General features: G+C 37.8%; 1 protein-coding gene across 1 annotated transcript in view; it reads right to left on the bottom strand.

Annotated features, from left to right (window-relative positions):
* The window catches only part of LOC308097173 (Fc receptor-like protein 5), a 29,423-nt gene extending 11,492 nt beyond the window's left edge, over window positions 1–17,931 (bottom strand). The window contains exons 1-11 of the mRNA XM_080444816.1: window positions 17,866–17,931; window positions 17,129–17,170; window positions 14,025–14,306; window positions 13,630–13,896; window positions 12,977–13,267; window positions 12,333–12,599; window positions 11,937–12,227; window positions 11,415–11,690; window positions 10,677–10,967; window positions 10,164–10,439; window positions 9,720–10,010 (exon numbers count right to left, since the gene is read on the bottom strand). Of these exons, the coding sequence (XP_080300942.1) occupies window positions 9,720–10,010; window positions 10,164–10,439; window positions 10,677–10,967; window positions 11,415–11,690; window positions 11,937–12,227; window positions 12,333–12,599; window positions 12,977–13,267; window positions 13,630–13,896; window positions 14,025–14,306; window positions 17,129–17,170; window positions 17,866–17,914 (2,623 nt within the window). The 5' untranslated portion in view covers window positions 17,915–17,931. The remainder of the gene's footprint in view (window positions 1–9,719; window positions 10,011–10,163; window positions 10,440–10,676; window positions 10,968–11,414; window positions 11,691–11,936; window positions 12,228–12,332; window positions 12,600–12,976; window positions 13,268–13,629; window positions 13,897–14,024; window positions 14,307–17,128; window positions 17,171–17,865) is intronic.
* Between the last annotated feature and the right edge of the window lie 1,302 nt (window positions 17,932–19,233).

The following is a 19,233-nucleotide window of genomic DNA, read 5'->3' as shown; positions in this document are numbered from 1 at the left end:
ACAACATTTGCACTTCATACAGTATGTTTTGCTATAGATATAAGATGTTATGTTGACTTTTGGTCACTTTTTATGTTTTTTGTATTTTGTATGTTTGTCTCCGCCAGAGGTGGAGAGTATGTTTTCGTTCTTGTCCTTCCGTGTGTCCCCCCGTCTCAGCCAAGCTAACATTGGTCAAGTGACACGTGACAATATGTAATATAAATATGTAAGACAGGATTAATCAGGAACAGTACTGGCGGAGACCTGTGCTCCGAGGAGCATTTTTTTTTTTAAATTAATACTGTGAGCTATAAATTCAAGACTAATATGTAGCCTACAGATCATAATTTCTGCTCAAACACAGACCCACACAATACTGAACCAAAGACACTATATGGCAAACAGGAAAGCAGAATTGTGTTCCAACCATACAGCATCTTTGTCTGACTAACAATGGCATAGACCACCCAACTTTTGTTCTTACTTTAAAAATAGTCTAATGTACATAATTTGTTGAATCCACATTCAACATCATCTCGTTCCAAGTGAGATCCTGTACTGGTCTCAATACCAGAATGAACGGATGAGATGGCACTCAAAAGCCTAAGCTAGGAGGAATTACCTCTATCTTTTCCATTAAATCAGAAGAGAGAAACATATGGTTGGCTGCTATGTAAAAGATAAAAGATGTCCACACAGACAGCTGGTGCTCCAAGTAAACTTTAATGTGAGACTCACACCGTTTCAACCAACGAATGTTCTTCCTCTGAGGAAGACCATTCGTTGGTCGAAACGTTGTGGGTGGAACATTAAAGTTTACTTGGAGCACCAGCTGTCTGCGCGGATTCTTTTATTCTTATTACATATCTTTTTGTCCTGCACCAACGTTCATATGGATTTTCCTTTTTATTCTGCTATGTAAAAGATCCCATAAAATACAAGGTTGTCCTGACGTCACTCCCACTACCCCTGGGTCACAGTTATTTTTTGTATTGGAAGTCCCGTAGGCAAATCTTAGATCACTTCATATAAGAACTGTGTTCCAAAAATAAACAAACCAACCCCGGGGATTTTACTCATACTATGGATATCGGATATTTGTTTTTCTCCAAACACAGACGTTATCAAATGTAACTCAATATCACAAACGACACAGAGTCACATACAATACAATACCTGGAAAAATCGGCCAGCTGATTTGTTTATTTTTGGAACACAGTTCTCATATGACTGGTACGCCCCTGCCCAGCTATTATGAGCGTTATGAGCTTGTAGATCGGCTACTTCTGCTAGTTGACCTCCAACAAAGCGTAATAATTATGGGGTTTAAGTGGTTGAATGGATTTGATCCCTCCCTTGCCCTCACTTCTAATCCTCAGGATCATGCCTATGTGCTCCTTCATGCCCTACAGTATGTTCCATCAGTTTAGGGTTAGGCTTGGGGTTAAAGATAGTTTTGAGGTACACTCCCGTATATAACTGTGCAAAATGTTTGTGATAAAGCAGTAGTAGTCTGTCCTTTAGCACAGTTGCATATCTGCCCTTTACAAACGTTTAAGTTAACAACTTGATCTAACTTAAAAAAAAAGAAAAATAGTTTTTGCTGAGGGAGGTTTGGTTCATTTGAACATCTGTCTTTATTTGTAATGTTTTTATTGTCTAAGGGGCCTGTATCCGTTTTACTATACATGGATGTTGTGTCAAAATATGGCGGGCAAGACAGTTTTCTGAATCTTACATCAATGATTGCTATTAAAAATCATTATCTGAAACATTAAATTACAAGGTCATTTAATTTTAAACAGTGTAATAGAATCAGACCATACCATTTTCATCAGCATCCTGGGCTGTACAAAGAGCAGCTAGCACTGTTGAAAAAAAGGATGCAGAATTCATAATTAGCGTACAGTTTCGGCAAATCTATAAATATATGAGTACTTTAGAAGTTACTTTTTATTATCTAAAGTGAAGACGGAGACCGCGTGTTTCTAACCACTTCTGTTTTTGAAAGAAGTGAAGTCAAATACAAATACATAGATACATTTTACTATAACAGGAGACCGTGTTTAGATCTAAAATATTTTTTTCTGATTATATTTTACTGACTGTTTTGACTTTGGAAATGCTCAGAATTCTTTGGGTATAAAGACCCAGAAGAGTGTCAAAAGCCTTATGCTACCAATAATCGGGAAATGATGCCGTCTACATATAATGTGTATTAAAATGTGTAAATACATTACACCACTTGTATTGTCTGAAATTTCTTTATTAGGAGCAACCCCTTGAGATGAAACATCTCGTTTTCGAGGGGGTCCTCAAATTACACAATACACTTCATACAGAAAGACAAAATATTTTTTACAGACAAATCTGACAACAACAACCAGACAAAACAAACAAAACAAGAAACAAGACAAAAAACAAACAACGATAACACAACAACAACAACTACAACAGTACACATAGCACATATATGAAACATTGCGTCATAGATCAGTTACAATGATGATTAGTCGAAACATGAACAGGTAATCTATTACAGTTTGCAATAAAGAAAATTACTTCTGTAAACATATTTGCCATGTAAAGCCTTAGCCTATAAGCAAAATATGTGTATGCGCAAATCAATCAAGTCATTAATTAATTATACAAGTAATTATGTCATTAATTCAATAATACAGCTACCCTTACATCTCTTAAAGCTGCAATAACCAACTTTGGAGAAATTAGTGGAAAACAACCCTGAGTCCTCTTGGTCCGAGACCAAGTCAAGACCAAATTTCAATTGCAGGTGAGGACGGGTCAAGACAGAGACCATCAAAATTAACAAACACCCTAAAAAGTACTCTTCACACATGCTAGAATGGAATTTACTGTGTATATTAATTTAAGTTTAATTGAAAACATATAGAAATTACACAATTAAAAGAAAATATAATTTGGCTGTGAAATGAATTAGGCTATAACGTATAACCAAAATAGTTAACTTACATATGATGCTGAAGGCCTTGTTAAACCTCATTTTCCATGGAGCGTGCAAAGTGCAATGCTGGTGACGCATGTGCGATGCAGTTATGGTTAAAGTGTTGAAAGGCATGTCTGCTCGGGAAATGCCTACCTTCTTTCTTATCTCACTTGTGGTCTGGCTGCTCTGGCACCTCCCCTAACAAAACCCATGTGTTTCTTGAGAGCCAGAGACTATAGCAGTCTCACTATAGGCAACTCATCACCCCAGCTGAGAAGATGGAGCAGGAACCAACAGGTTACAGGCCTGCATGGGGCATCTCTCTCTCCCCTTCAGTGAGAGACTCTAGCTGTGTCCCAATTCATGAGCTGTGCCTGTGCACTCCAAAGGCTGACCGTAAAACTAGCCTTCCAATGCACCCTTCAAAGTGTGCAGCTGAGCCCCTGAATTGGGACACAGCTTCTGTCAAAAAAAATTATCCCTTCCCCCCCTGATTTTGAAGTTTAAGTAGGCTAACTGGTACTGTACAGCACCACCTTGCTACCCAGCTAGCCTGCTAGCCAGCCACGTAACCCAGCCTTCTGCCTGAAGTACACCCTGCCGCGGAGCAACACCCATTCACCAGCCATGAGCCTTCCATATCCTTCCATATTTGCCCCTAACCTCCCTGGCCTTTCCCCCTGGAATAAACATGCCTGCTGTACGGCCTTCACTGTCGGCCCAAACAGTGTAATAGAATCAGACCATACCATTTTCATCAACATCCTGGGCTGTACAAAGAGCAGCTAGCACTGTTGAAAAAAAGGATGCAGAATTCATAATTAGCGTACAGTTTCTGCAATTCTATAAATATGAGTACTTTAGAAGTTCCTTTTTATTATCTAAAGTGAAGACGGAGACCGCGTGTTTCTAACCAATTCTGTTTTTGAAAGAAGTGAAGTAAAATACAAATACATAGATACATTTTACTATAACAGGAGACCGTGTTTAGATCTAAAATATTTTTTTCTGATTATATTTTAATGACTGTTTTGACTACGGACATGCTCAGAATTGTTTGGGTATAAAGACCCAGAAGAGTGTCAAAAGCCTCCCTGGCCTTTCCCCCTGGAATAAACATGCCTGCTGTACGGCCTTCACTGTCACTTGCATATCGTCGCTGTCAGGCAGAAACCTTGTATCTCCAAAGTTTTGGTAAATTAATTCCCTACTTCATCACACAAGAGTGTTGCACAAAAGTAGTCAAAATAGCAGATCTATAAGCTCACCACGTGCCGCAATGCGACATGTGAGCTTGTAGATCTGCTATTGTCACTATTTTAAAAGGTTTTAAAAATAATAACAAAGCAATGGCTTTGGACATACAAGGTGTCCACCGGACGGCAACAATATGACACATGTGAACCACATTCAGAAGTTGGTCATGCCTGTTATTTTGTTATTTCTGTTTCTGTTTCTGATCATTGCTTAAAATAAACGTGTTGACTGCTTTGGTTCATATACTAATTATATACAGTATGTGTACCAAGATCTGTCAAAAACAGTAGCCCCCATGCCCAATCTTTAGTTGTGCCATTATCATCAAAATTATATCAATGAATGAGTGTTTTTTTGTAAAGAAGTTTTCTATTCCAGTTTGTTTCCTTAAATTTCAGTTCAAAACACTTTTAGGGTCATTTTAACATCTAATACTTGCACCCGGGCCCAGACAGTTTTTAAGTGGCTTGATTCAATATTTAGATATTTGTATATATTCATTTAATCAGACACGCCCGCTCCTATAAGCCCATTGAACTCTAAACTCCATTTTAACCACGTTAGACTAAACTAAAACACAAGTTCCTGCTTTAAGGCTGTCAAGCTTTTGCTGCCCCAGAGTTGCTTTGTGTGTCCTTCACGTGACAAAGTAAGTAATGTCATTGACATTATGGCTACACAAGTTGACAGTCAATTGTAGATGAAACTGAAAAGTAATGGTGTGTAGGACAAGATGTACACAGCTAATATCTGAACAGAAAATGCCAGTGTAGTCTCAGGAATGACACCTCACTGTTGGCCTAGCGGTCCGGGCACTTTGGCTCCAATATAGCCTGACAGCGCATTGCGGGTTCGAGTCCCGTTCCCGGCGGTCTTTGCTGCATGTCCATCTCTACCTGTTTCCTGTCCATCTCTACTAAACTATAAATAAAGGCAGAAAAAGTCCCCCAATATATCTTAAAAAAGGAATGACACCTCAGACCTGTGTGCAATTCATCATGTGATAGAGGATAGAGCGAGAGAAAAGGTTTGTAAAAACGTATAGGGCTGTCGCCCCCAAAACTTGTTATTTTTGAATCAAGCTTTTTTGTTTCTCAGAAATGTTTTGAGTAATTATCTGCTGAAAGCATGAGCAGTCATCCCTAAAATATCAATTCAATAATACAATCAATTATCATCATAGCATAATAATTTTGTGCCCACTCCTTGGGGTGTTTTTTGTCGCAATATATTTACACATACGTGACATTTGTCCTCTGCCCTTTACCCATCCTAGGAGCAGTGAGCAGCTGTTGGTGTGAAGCGCTCAGGAAGTGTCTTGCTCAGTTTGACACTTTGACACATTGCTGAGGGCTGGAATTGAACCTGGGACCTTTGCCTTCCCAATATTGAGGTATTCGTTCAAATATATTGTGACTTGATTTCGATATTGTGAAATGCATTATGCATTTCATTTACTCAATATCGCCCAGCCAGGTATTACTTCAGGTCTGCATGCATTGTGGAAGTCAGTCTAAAGTTATTTATCTAAACGATTGTCTGGAACATTCTGGTATTCTGTTCTGCTTATGTCTTATCTGCATGTGCTCTCAGAGGAAAATATAATCCCATTGACTGAACCACTAAACATAGTGTCTTCAGCTTTTGCAGTCAAATAGTATGTCACAATTCAACAACACAAGACGAAAGAACACTCAAAAATGTTTATTATTTTGTATTTTATACTTTAGGCAAATAGTCAGTGCTCCACAGTGCATACTGTATGGCTTCTCTGACATGGATAAACATATCACACCGCATCAAAGGAAAACAAAACAACCCCCCCCCCAAAGAAATCAAAAAGACATAAAAGATAGCAGATTTTGAAGCAAATTAATTTGACTCAATTCCAATTATTGGCAATTAATATTTACAATTTTAGTCCATACCTGCATTACACTGATGCAGGTAACGATGTACTCAAATGGTAAAAATCATATGTTTATAATTGTGAAAGAGTCTGCCTTGAGACCATATATATTTAACATAATGGTGTCTCGTCAGTGACCTATAAAGTGGTGTATTTAAGACATCTGGCAAGAGATAAATTAGTTGACCAATTCAAAGTTGATATGCATTTTGTGTCTACCAAAGTCATGCAGTTTTAATATAATTCAACGCTGTGTGTTTCAAGTTTCACCCGTGATCTAGACAATAGGCAGTTGTTACACTTATTTATATTTTTATGGGAAATGATCCAGACTTCAGTGATCCAAATATAATATATTTTGATGTTTTGGGATGTGTGAGGATATATTATCCTAACTGCTTGAATGACATAAGCCCTCCATTTTCATCTTCCGTATCAAGGATCTCAGATGTCACAGCTAGAGAGAGAAAGGGAGATATAGATCAATGATATCATGCCTCTAGTGATAAAAGACTATACACAGAATATAGAAATGTGATCAGAGACATCAGAGAAAACGTAATGGTTGTAGTACCTTGGTTGTATGGGGAAGGTATGGGGAGCTGTGTTGATTCACTGCAAATTGCTTCATTGTCATCCATCTCTGCAGGTCAAATTGTTAAAAAGAAAATTGCACACAAACACACTTTCACATCTGAACAAATAACAAACAAAATGTGTTAAATGGCTCTATATTCTGATGGTACTCATTGATATAGCATGTTTGTTCAGTAACAGAGGTCTCCCTGTCTCTCAACCTCTTTAGTAAACAGAAAAAGCATTTTCAGGTCAGGATAGCAATTTTATCCAATCGGGAGAGAGAACTCATACAGGATGAACAACTGAAATGGGAAGTGATGACACAAAGAAAGAAGCACACACAATTGGAACTGTAACACTAAAAGATCGAAGCTGATAAATGGGTAACCTCTCCTGAAATTTGGCAACCCACCTGAAAATGTATTTTATTTTTTATTAAAGAGTTGGAGACACGGGGAGACTCCTTTTACTGAACAAACACACTATAGCAATGATTACTATCAGTATATACTGTAATGCTCTGTTTAAAAAATCACTTACCCTACATTTAACCTAGAGGCCTTTAGCTTATCAAATAATCCATATATCATCTATTATCTTAAAAGTAATACCGTTATTTGAAGCAGTCAGTGCAACCTCAGTGACACGGTCATAGTCGTCCAATGGGCAAGGGGCATCTGTAGCATATGGGACAAGAATCCAAACATTTCTAAGAAAATACATATGAAATGCTAAAGCCATGGCCTGATTCGAAACCCCAGTGGATTCCATGCCTCCGTTTTGATATCCCGCCTCTGGTCATTCATTTTTATTGCCAGTGGGGATATGTTTTATCCTGGTTCCTTGTCACGCTGAATTTAATACGTGCATTTCCTTTTAGGAAATGTAGAATGTCTGATACAGTGTGTTTGATATTTATGTTTGATTATATAAAAATTTACAATTTGATTAAAAATGTATATTAAGCACATTAACCTGGTGTCCCTATTTTGGGCAAATTTGTCAAAGTCTTGTCAAGAGTTTTCAATATATTTCTTAAATAGAATAAATAGCAGATCTGAAATACGTCACATTGTGCGGCATCGTAAGCTTGTACAGTAGAGCGTCTACAAATCGAAACCTATTGGAACTGTATATCATTACATGCAGAAACGCACAAACCACAAACCCCTGGTGAAGTCTGTAAAAATACAGTACATACCATCACGTGTCTTCAGCTGAGCCATGGTGAGAAAAAGGTTGGGCCCTTCTGGCTTCTTCTCTGTGTGAGAGTTAAAAAAATACAATAAAGTGTCACCTCGCTGCTTCCACAAATGGCAAAGCTTCTTGCTTTGCCATTTTCTCATTTCTCAAAGTTGGTTTTCAGTGACACCTTTTGTTTATGTTAAATTAAGCTGTAATGATATCATGTATTGTTACATTTATCCCCATAGTTTTTGTTTTTATTTTGTAATCCACAATGCACTGTATCAACAGGCAGAGCCAAGCCTGTTAGTGGTTTAGAATAGCAATGATAATAGTCTTGATTCATAGTAGTACATGGTTATGTTTATGTTTAGCTATTCAAAGATTGTTAACTTTAGTTATAAAGTTTAATAATTGTTGGCATGCATTTGGTAAGGGTAGGGATCTGGGATGGCGGTTAGTAACTGATATTGTTTGACCTCTAACTCCCAGATTCAGAGCTTGTAGAAATTGTTTATTGACACTTTAACACAGAAGACATATACAGAGAGATTCTGAACAGGATAAATCAAAACCTGGCTTGCGGGTCAGTCTTAGAGCGATGCATCCGATGAAGACACAGAGAATTCCAAAGAAGAGACAACCAGAGATGGAGAGAAGCACCCTTCTCTTCAGAACTATAAAGACGGGAGAGAGACACAGAAAGAAAGTGAGAGAAACAAATCAGTATGATAACTTATATAATTTCTTTGTCAATTATTGTGATTCTGGTCTTCACAGAAAGTAAAATCCATAACATAAGTTATTTTTGGTGAGCAACAGCCAACAGTCCTACGACAAAGAATTATTTAAACGTTTCTCACGGAGGTTCTTGGTCTTGAAAGCTTCACTGCGGGTGGAGTAAGAGGGCCGTTCAAAGCGGATACCTTGACAGGTGTACTGGCTCTGATCAGGGTCATCCTGGGGCGTGACTGTGAGTGTTCCAGAGGGAGCCAGACTCTTTCCTTCTCTGAACCTGTACGTTTTGGTGTTTTAGAATGTTTTAAGAGATGATGGGGAATGTACATAACATAATATAAAACATGCATGTGGTATACTTCCACGAATATCATACCATGTGTAGTTCCACTCAACTTGGCTTCCCTTCACCTCACATCTGAGCACCAGGCTATCAGTGGAGAAGACTTCTGACCAGCCAGTTAACAAGGTCATGACGGCCCACGGACGCACTACAGACACAGTTGGAAAAGGAGGTGAACTCGTTCCAACAGCTGCATGCTTGCAGATGCATTTAAAGAAGGAAAAGGTTATTATGCTTACTTTGAATGTCAAGGTTACGGGTCTCTGAAAATTCTGTGTGAAATTCTCTGCCTCTTGTTGCTTGGCATTGATACCCCCCCTTGTTTGTTGCAGCAACAGAGCTGATGGAATGACTGTGTCCAGAAGTTAATGGTTGTGATTTATCTTTGTACCACTGATACTCCCATCCAGAGGAGACCGTAACTTCACAGATGAAGTTCACAGATTCTCCAATGTACATCACATTGAACTCTGGTTCTTGCTTCAGTACAGCTTTGGGCATCTCATCTGAGGGTAGGTTATGCAAATTATGGTAATGTTTAAATTACATTGCACACTCATGACATTTTAATCATTCATCAGATTAAAGGGATACTTTGACACTTTTAAGTTTCCTCATCACATTGGAGAAGATTTTCAATTTCCCCTTTTTTTTCTAAAATGGCCAGCTAGCTCTTTGTCTCTTATGCATGTTTCCCCCCGTTGTCTATAGGAGACAACTATCCCTTGAATGAGGTAACAATAGTGTATAAAACATCTCACCATAGACTGTGAGAACAGATCCAGAACTATTTCTAGTGCTGACAGATCTGCTCTTATGTCGTCCCATACACTCATATTCTCCAGCATGTATGGCTGAGACAGAGTGGATGGAAAGAGTAGCTCTATCTGAGTCCAGGGATGAAGATTTATCCAACTGCATCTGTGTTCTATTTCTGTACCATGTATAGGTCCAGTCAGAGCTGTCTGGAACCCCACAGCTCAACTCCACAGTCTCAGTGGGAAACACATCTGACCATGGAGTCATTCGCTTCAGAGCTGGAACAGGAATAGCTAAAAAGTATACATTATTAAGCTGTTTCATTCAAACAACATATTAACATTATAGATTATGAGAGGCAGTGCCATTAGATTGTGTCAATGTATATGATACACAAAAATATATGTATTAAAAAAAGACAGATTAGTACTTTTTCTTTGGCTCACCAGATATCTGTAGAGTGTGAACCTCACTGTAGTCTGTATTGAATGCTGTTGTGCCTCTTTTGGCCATGCACTTATATTTACCACTGTCTGATGAAGTAGCTGAGCTGATGTTATAACTATTTCTACTGTTTGATTGTTTGATTGGTGTTCCATCTTTGTACCATAGATACTCCCAGCCAGTGGAAACGTCAACTTTACAATCAAAGAACACTCGCTCTCCAATGTACATCTTCTCAACACTTGGATATTGAGTCATCAAGGGTTTTGGCTTATTAGCTAAATCAGAAAAGGAAAATAAATGTTTATTTTGTAGTGTCACTGGAGTGGTGGCAGTATTGTTAGTGTTTGTGCAATATAATAGTAATCAGAAATGGAAAGAACTTGCTCTTTTGCTGCACGAACATTGCACTAAGTGTACTGTCTCATATCAGATAATAATAGAACATAGGCACTAATTAATCAATCTTTTAGATTTTTCTAAAATAACCTGTTATATAATTGTTAGAAACTCACGATGAACTGTGATATCAGCAGAGTTGCTGGGTCCAGAGCTGATTTTCCTTGTTTTATGGTGACTTTTACAGGTGTAGAGTCCTGCATGTGATTGTGTGTCTGAGAGGATGGTGAATGACGTTCCCTCTGCATCCAGGGACACAGCTGAGCCTCCACTGAGTTTGTTTCCATCTCTGTACCAGGTAAAAGTCCAGTCAGAACTCCCCTGAACTCCACAGCTCATCTCTATTCTCTCAGTGAGGAACATATCCTTCCACTGGGTCTGTACCTCCATAGATGGTGTTGGTGGGTCTGCAATTTTATCAAATTAGATTAATAATTTTGCAATTGTTATTACATTAAATATTAAACTCATTACCAAGATGTATGAAACACATTTTAAGGCCAAATGTATTGTTTATTATAGGTTTTATCTTTAACATTGCTGTGGAAGATCATTATAATATGAAATAAGAAATCAGGAGGAGCTTTGCTCCTCAACACTTGTATTTTGAATCATCAAGGGTTTTGGCTTGTTAGCTAAATTTGAAAATATAATACATATTTATTTTGTGTTGTCACAAATAAGTATTGTGACTGCTTCCGGGTAATAGTAATCATAAATGAACAAGTTAAAATGACTATTAGACTGTTGTAATAAAATGGTGATTAACTGTCAACCACAGATCCTAATACTATTTATAACATAGGTCTTAAAGCTGATATTTTAGAAAAGATTAGAAAAAAATTGCTTCTTACCAAAAATATTAAGAGATACTGTCTTGCTGTCCTCTGCAAATAATCCATTTTTGCCTCTTCTTGCCTTGCATGTATATATTCCACCATCAGAGGGAGCAGGAGAGCTGATGGTGTAACTGGATTTACTGGAGTTAGAATTGAGGAGTTTTCCATCTTTGAACCACATATATTCCCATCCAGAGGACACATCAACTTCACAGCTGAAGGTCACTGACTCTCCAACATATATCTGATCAACGCCAGGATCCTTGCTTAATGTTGACTTGGGCTTGTTTTCTAAATCAGAAAGTACAACATCCCATCACATTACCACTAAACTCATTACATAAAAGTGTGACATAAAAGCAACATAATGTGACTTTAAGAAGTAAGAACTATTTCTGCTACACTGATATTACAATTACAGTAAGCATACTGTCACATATCCAATTTGATAATATAATATAATCTATTAAAATATACTACCATTAATGTAATTTTTCCATCTTGCTAAAATATGTAATATAATTGTTAGAAACTCACGATGAACTGTGATATCAGCAGAGTTGCTTGCTCCAGAGCTGATTTTCCTGGTTTTATGGTGAACTTTACAGTGGTAGAGTCCTGCATGTGATTGTGTGGCTGAGAGGATGGTGAGTGACATTCCCTCTGCACCCATGGACACACTTGAGTCTGCACTGACTTTCTGTCCATCTCTGTACCAGGTAAAAGTCCAGTCAGAACTCCCCTGAACTCCACAGCTCATCGTTATTCTCTCAGTAGGGAACACATCCAACCACTTGGTATGTACCTTCAGAGATGGCTTAGGAGGATCTGGAAGTTTGTAGCATATACCAGTAGATTTTCATAACACATCTTAAATAGTTTGACATTTAAGGTGACTCCTGGGCTGGGTGAGTAATACAAAAAGGTCCTTACCAGATAATTGCAGAATTTTTGTTTTACTTTGATTGGTGTAAAACGGTTCCTTTCCTCGTTTGGCTCGACACCAGTATTGTCCGCTGTCAGACGACATTGGAGATGTTATAGTATAAGTGCTGGATGTGTGAAACTCTGTTCCATCTCTGTACCAAATGTATTCCCATCCAGAGGACACAGCAACTTCACAGCTGAAGGTCACTGACTCTCCAACATACATCTGATCAAAGCCAGGATCCTTGCTTAATGTTGACTTGGGTTTGTTTTCTAAATCAAAAAGTACAACATCCCATCATTTTACCACTAAACTCATTACATAAAAGTGTATCACATGAGTAAAATCACTACTAAAGATACTCAATGTAACTATCTAATGGGCCTGTACTGCATAATTAATATACAACATGTATGGTCTTTGACAGCAAACTGCAAAAACATACTTTGTATTCAGTGGAATAGCAACATAATGTGTGACTGTAAGAAGTAACAAATATTTCTGCTGCACTGATATTACAGTAAGCATACTGTCACATATCTAATTTAATAATACAATATAGTCAATTAAAATAAGCTACCATTAATGGCATTTTTCCGTCTTGCTGAGATCAATTAAAATATGTAATATATAATTGTTAGAAACTCACGATGAACTGTGATATCAGCTGAGTTGCTGGGTCCAGAGATGATTTTCCTGGTTTTATGGTGACTTTTACAGTTGTAGAGTCCTGCATGTGATTGTGTGGCTGAGAGGATGGTGAGTGACATTCCCTCTGCATCCAGGGACACACCCGAGTCTTCACTGAGTTTCTGTCCATCTCTGTACCAGGTAAAAGTCCAGTCAGAACTCCCCTGAACTCCACAGCTCATCTCCACTTTCTCAGAGGGAAACACATCTGACCACTGGGTCTGTCGCTCCAGAGATGGCGTTGGTGGGTCTGCAATTTTATCAAATTAGATTATATAATCGTACAATTGTAAGTTAAATATGAAACTCAGTACAGAAATGTATGAAACACTTTAAGTCCATATTCATTATTGTTTCTTACAGGTTTTGTATTTAACAATGCTGCAGAAGAACTGTATGATTATTATTACTAGGAAGTTTGAAAAACACATTATATTCTCTATTCTCTCAGTAGGGAACACATCTAACCACTGGGTCTGGACCTCCAGAGATGACTTAGGAGGATCTGGAAGTTTGCAGCAAATACCGGTAGATTTTCATAACAAAACAAGAGTTTGACATTAAAGGTGATGTCTCCTGGGCTGGGTGAGTAATACAAAAAAAAGTCCTTACCAGATAATTGCAGAATTCTTGTTTCACTCTTCTCTGCATAGAACGGTTCCTTTCCTCGTTTGGCTCGACACCAGTATTGTCCACGGTTAGATGGCTCTGGAGATGTTATAGTGTAAGTGCTGGTTGTGTGAACCTCTGTTCCATCTTTGTACCACAAGTATTCCCATCCAGAGGACTTATCAACCATGCAGCTGAATGAAACAGGCTCTCCAATGTATATTTCTTTTGAAACTGGAGAGAGCGTCACTCTGGGCTGGGGCTTGTTTGCTAATACAAAATGGAGAAGAAGGGGAATTTTATGTCCATACAAATTTCATTACCTAATACCTACATAGAGATTTAAATGATAATGTGATTTTTATATATATCTTTTTTAAACATACAAAGGAACTTACCATACACTTTTATGTCAGCTACGTTACTATATCTAGTGGTATTCCCGTGTTCGGTCTTGTGATGACCTTTGCAGGAGTACTTTCCAGTAGTGCCTGATGGAGGGGAGACAGTGACAGTTGAACCTTCAGGACCGAGGGACACAGTTGAGTCTTCAAGTCCATCTCTGTACCAGGTGAAGGTCCAGTCAGAACTCCCCTGAACTCCACAGCTCATCTCCACTTTCTCAAAGGGAAACACATCTGACCACTGGGTCTGTTGCTCCAGAGATGGCGTTGGTAGGTCTGCAATTTTATCAAATTAGATTATATAATTGTACAATTGTAAGTTAAATATGAAACTCGGTACAGAAATTCATGAAACACTTTAAGTCCATATTCATTATTGTTTCTTACATGTTTTGTCTTTAACAATGCTGCAGAAGAACTGTATGATTATTATTACTAGGAAGTTGAAAATATATATTCAATGAAGTAGTAGCATATCAGTATAGGAGCATTAGAGTTGTATCTGTATGTTATGTTATGTTATGTTATAATATTGTTTCATTGTCAAACTGTAGTAGGAACCATGGCTATATTTTTGGTCATGCTGTTTACATTTGATTGATTCATTGATCAAATAGCAACCAGGTACATGTCATTGATTTCACATATTTTTAGACATCAGATTGCATTTCGTTCAAGCTTAAGGTTACAGCAATAGTGCCAGTGTGTAACACCATACTTGAATCTTGATAAGAGATGCTCCCATAATCACTGTGTTGGCTCCTACTCTCTTCAGGAACACTCGATTAGAAAACACTGTATTCTTTTCTCTTTTTTCCCCCCTTTTAAGAATTATGCCTATTGAGTCTCTGCTGTTTACATTACCACTGCTCCACCCAAGCACCATTAGAAACACTGTATAACAGTGCTTATATTAATGCCTGTGCTCAGTGGTGTACTGGTGTCTGGAAAAGATACTCTAATTTTGCCAAATAAATGTGAAGGTTGCCCATGTCGTACAACAGTGGTTCACAACCTTCTTTGAGCTCTGGACCACTAGCATATTTCAAACAATGCTCAAGGACAACTCCACCTCACCCAGAAGGCATTTAATTTCATTGTGTTAAGTAATATTTAACATTAATGATCTTAAAGCTGGATTTATAATTAGGTGCACCACAGTGCACAAGCTCACAATGCGTCCCCAAGACCTCAACAGTCATTATTTATTTTCAAGCCTTTACCCAAGCTACCTATTTGTTGTTGTTTTTTTTTATAAAAATTTGATTGACTTATGAAATATTATCCTGTTTAAATATATTTTATATTGTACCTCCTTTGACCACTAGTGGCTCGTGGACCACCGGTTGAGAAACAGTTCTGTAAAGGAACAGCGCCTTGTGCAAAGAAATGATCTGAAACAACTCGTATTGCTCAAATTGTCAACTAGTTTCTTATGCATACAGTTTCTGTGTGGGATATGGGTCATGTCACGTGGCAACCCAACTCAAACACCCTGCCTGACGGGTGTTCACTGTTCTTGCTCATCACCGCTACGCTCCTCAGATTCCGCTAACATTGGCTAAAGCAGTCCCAAAGAAGAAGAGATCATCTTTTCTAACCACTGTTCACATCAGAAAACAACATGAAACCACCAACCAAATAGTCCTGCTGGTGTCAACGCGCCCATAAGTTTGGGCAGAGTTAGTTGAATTCAGGAACTTGAATTATATGCTTCTTCAACAGTGGCTGCTGCCCCGGTTTGAATCCAAAAGAAAGACCACTCTTTTATTTGTCTCTCAATCACTAACAGTCCAAGCTCAGTTATTATTAGTTTACTTTAATATATATTATTATATATATATTTTTATTTTTATTATACTTTTATTATTAATGTAATAGCTAGTTACTTTATTAATTTAGGAGTCACAACTAGCGTGTAATTGTGTTTCTCATTAACTGTAAATGACATGGGAGATAAGGCCTTATCTCCCATCTCATACGCAATCTAGCATGAGGATGCAGACTGTTGTGCTGCATCATATTATCCTTCCTCTTATGGGCTTCCTGGCAATGCCTAGCCCCACACACGCACACAGATGCACAAAAACTCACACTTTCTCACAACACTTGCGCTTCATATGTTTTGCTATATATATGCATATTTTTTGCTATTTACAGTGAGTACATTTTAGATGTTGAATTTTTATAACTTTTTAGTACATTTTGTAGCTAGGAGGAATGACTTCTATCTTTTCCATTATACAGAAGAGAGAAACATATGGTTGGCTGCTATGTAAAAGATAAAAGATGTCCACACAGACAACTGCTGCCCACAACGCTTGGACCAACGAATGGTCTTCCTCAGAGGAAGACCATTCGTTGGTTGAAACGTTGTGAGTCTCACATTAAAGTTTAATCGGAGCACCAGCTGTCTGTGCAGACTTCTTTTATTCTTATTTTGTATCTTTTTGTCCTGCGTTCTTAAGATTTTCCTTTTTATTCTGCTATGTAAAAGATTTCATTGAATATAAGGTTATTTTTTCTATTAGACTACTATAACATTAGGTGTGATGCTCAACAAACAACCGGTGCATTCTGGTAATGTTACTCATACACGGGCAAGCGAAGAGAACGGGCCAGAATCAGGATGCATGGATTCATGTGGTTAATTAGGTGTGGTCAGACCCCCCAATCTTCCCTGTAATCTGAACCATATTTTGCGTGAGAGAGACATGGCTGCTCTCCATAGTGCAGTAAATGAGTATTGAAACCGTTTCAGATATTCAGAAAATAATGATATTGGTAAAACACTAAGATTTTTTTTTATTGTGCACACTAGAAGTGAATATCCTTATGCATAATGCGCAGTTTGTACCTCCACTACGCCACCAGGTTTGGTACATTTGAACATCTGTCTTTATTATTTTTATCATCTCAGGGACCTGTATCTGTTTTTGGGTACTTGTCTAGGTGGGTGGTGTGTCCCTTCAAAATGTGGCAGGCAAGACAGTTTTCTGAATGCTACATTAACGATTGCTTTAAAAAATCATTGCTATCTGAAACATTAAAATACAAGGTTATTTAATTTTAAACAGTGTAATAGAATCAGACCGTACCATTTTCATCAGCATCCTGGGCTGTACAAAGAGCAGCTAGCACTGTTGAAAAAAGGAAGCAGAATTCATAATTAGCGTACAGTTTCGACAATTCTATAAATATGAGAGATGTGTATGTATATATATATGTATATACTGTATATATATATATATATATATATATATATATATATATATGACTGATTTGACTTTGGAAAAGCTCAGAATTTGGTATAAAGCCTTACTTTTTCTATCAATAATCAGAAAATTATGCCTTCTACATATATAATGTGTATTCAAATGTGTAAATACATTAGACAAAAAATACTTGTGTAAACATATTTGACATGTAAAGCCTTAAGCCTATAAGCAAAATATGTGCACAAATTACTTAAGTAATTAATTAATTATTCAAGTAATTATGTCATTAATTCAATAATATAGCTACCCTTACATCTCTTGAAGCTGCAATAACCAACTTTAGAGAAATGAGTGGAAAACAACCCTGAGTCCTCTTGGTCCGAGACCAAGTCAAGACCAAATACCATTGCAGGTGAGACCGGGAAAATGAACATAAAAATGAACAAACGCCCTAAAAAGTACTCTTCACACATGCTAGAATGGAATTTACGTGTATATTAATTTAAGTTTCATTGAAAACATATAGAACTTACTCAATTCAAATCAAATATAATTTGGCTGTGATATAAATTAGGCTATAACTTAAAACCAAAATAGTTAACTTCCTAAAAACTTACATATGATGCTGAAGGCCTTGATAAACCTCATTTTCCATGGAGCGTGCATAGTGCAATGCTGGTGAAGCATGTACAGTACAATGCAGTTATGGTTGAAGTGTTATGGTTAGGTATTTCTACTCAGGAAATGCAAGTAGGGGTGTGTTTAGTTCATTTCTTAAAATAAGGTAGCGTGCTTACTTTCTTGTCTCACTTGTGGTCTGGCTGCTCGGGCACCTCCCCTAACAAAACCCATTTGTTTCTTGAGAGCCAGAGACTATAGCAGTCTCACTATAGGCAACTCATCTCCCCAGCTGAGAAGATGGAACAGGAACCAACAGGTTACAGGCCTGCATGAGGCCTCTCTCTCTCTCCCCTTCTGTGAGAGACTTTGTGTCCCAATTCATGAGCTGTGCCTGTACATTCCAAAGGCTGACCGTAGCCTTCAAATACACCCTTCGAAGTGTGCAGCTGAGCCCCTGAATTGGGACACAGCTTCTGTCAAAACATGTTGGTTTCTAACCAGTTTTACTCCCCCCCCCCCCCCCCCCCCACCTTGTATCTCCAAAATGTTTGGTAAATGAATGCCCTACTTCATCATACAAGAGTGTTGCAAAAACTGATGAAAATAGCAGATCCATAAGCTCACAACTTGTCGCAATGCGACATGTTGTGAGCTTATGGATCTGCTATTTTTTACTATTTTAAAAGGATTTTAGAATAATACAAAATAAATGGTTTTGTACATACAAAGTTTCCACCTGATGGCAACAACATGACAAATGTGAACCACATTCAGAAGTTAGTCATGAATGTACATTTGTTATTTTTGATCATTGCTTAAAAGAAACTTGTTGACTGTTTTGGTTCATATACTTAATATGTAGCCCAGTCTAAAAACTAATCTCATAATTCATTTAGACTATAGGCTTAAATTCATGCAATTAATAAATGGGTTAAAACATTTAAAACATTATTCTAAAAAGTCTAACGTCATATGGTTTAATAGGGTAAAATATATATGGAAGAATGCCATGTATTAAAATAGGAAACTAATCCCCAGTCCTTTGAGTTAAAACCCTGTAATCAGTGCAAAAGGGCATAGTTTGTTTGAAATGTACATGGCCCAGCACATGTCTGTAGGTTCACAACCTATCTTGTTAGCATCATGTGTCAATCTTGAGTTTCCTTTGTTTTGATTTGTTCGTGCTTAATTGACAGCCAATCAGAGTCCAGTCCCAGGTGGAGGGGTGGGTTCTCCAAGCCTGCTAGGGAACAGGTGTTTCAAATGACTTAATCAGCCTACTAGGGAACAGGTTTTCTAAATCAGACAATCAGTCATTCTACCAGAGACAGACAGAGTGAGAAGTCACATTTTGTGCAGTGTGA

The sequence above is a fragment of the Gymnoscopelus braueri genome (genome assembly GCF_963280865.1).
Source record: "Gymnoscopelus braueri genome assembly, chromosome: 12".
Lineage (NCBI taxonomy): Eukaryota > Metazoa > Chordata > Actinopteri > Myctophiformes > Myctophidae > Gymnoscopelus > Gymnoscopelus braueri.
This window is presented reverse-complemented; position numbering and strand designations above follow the sequence as displayed.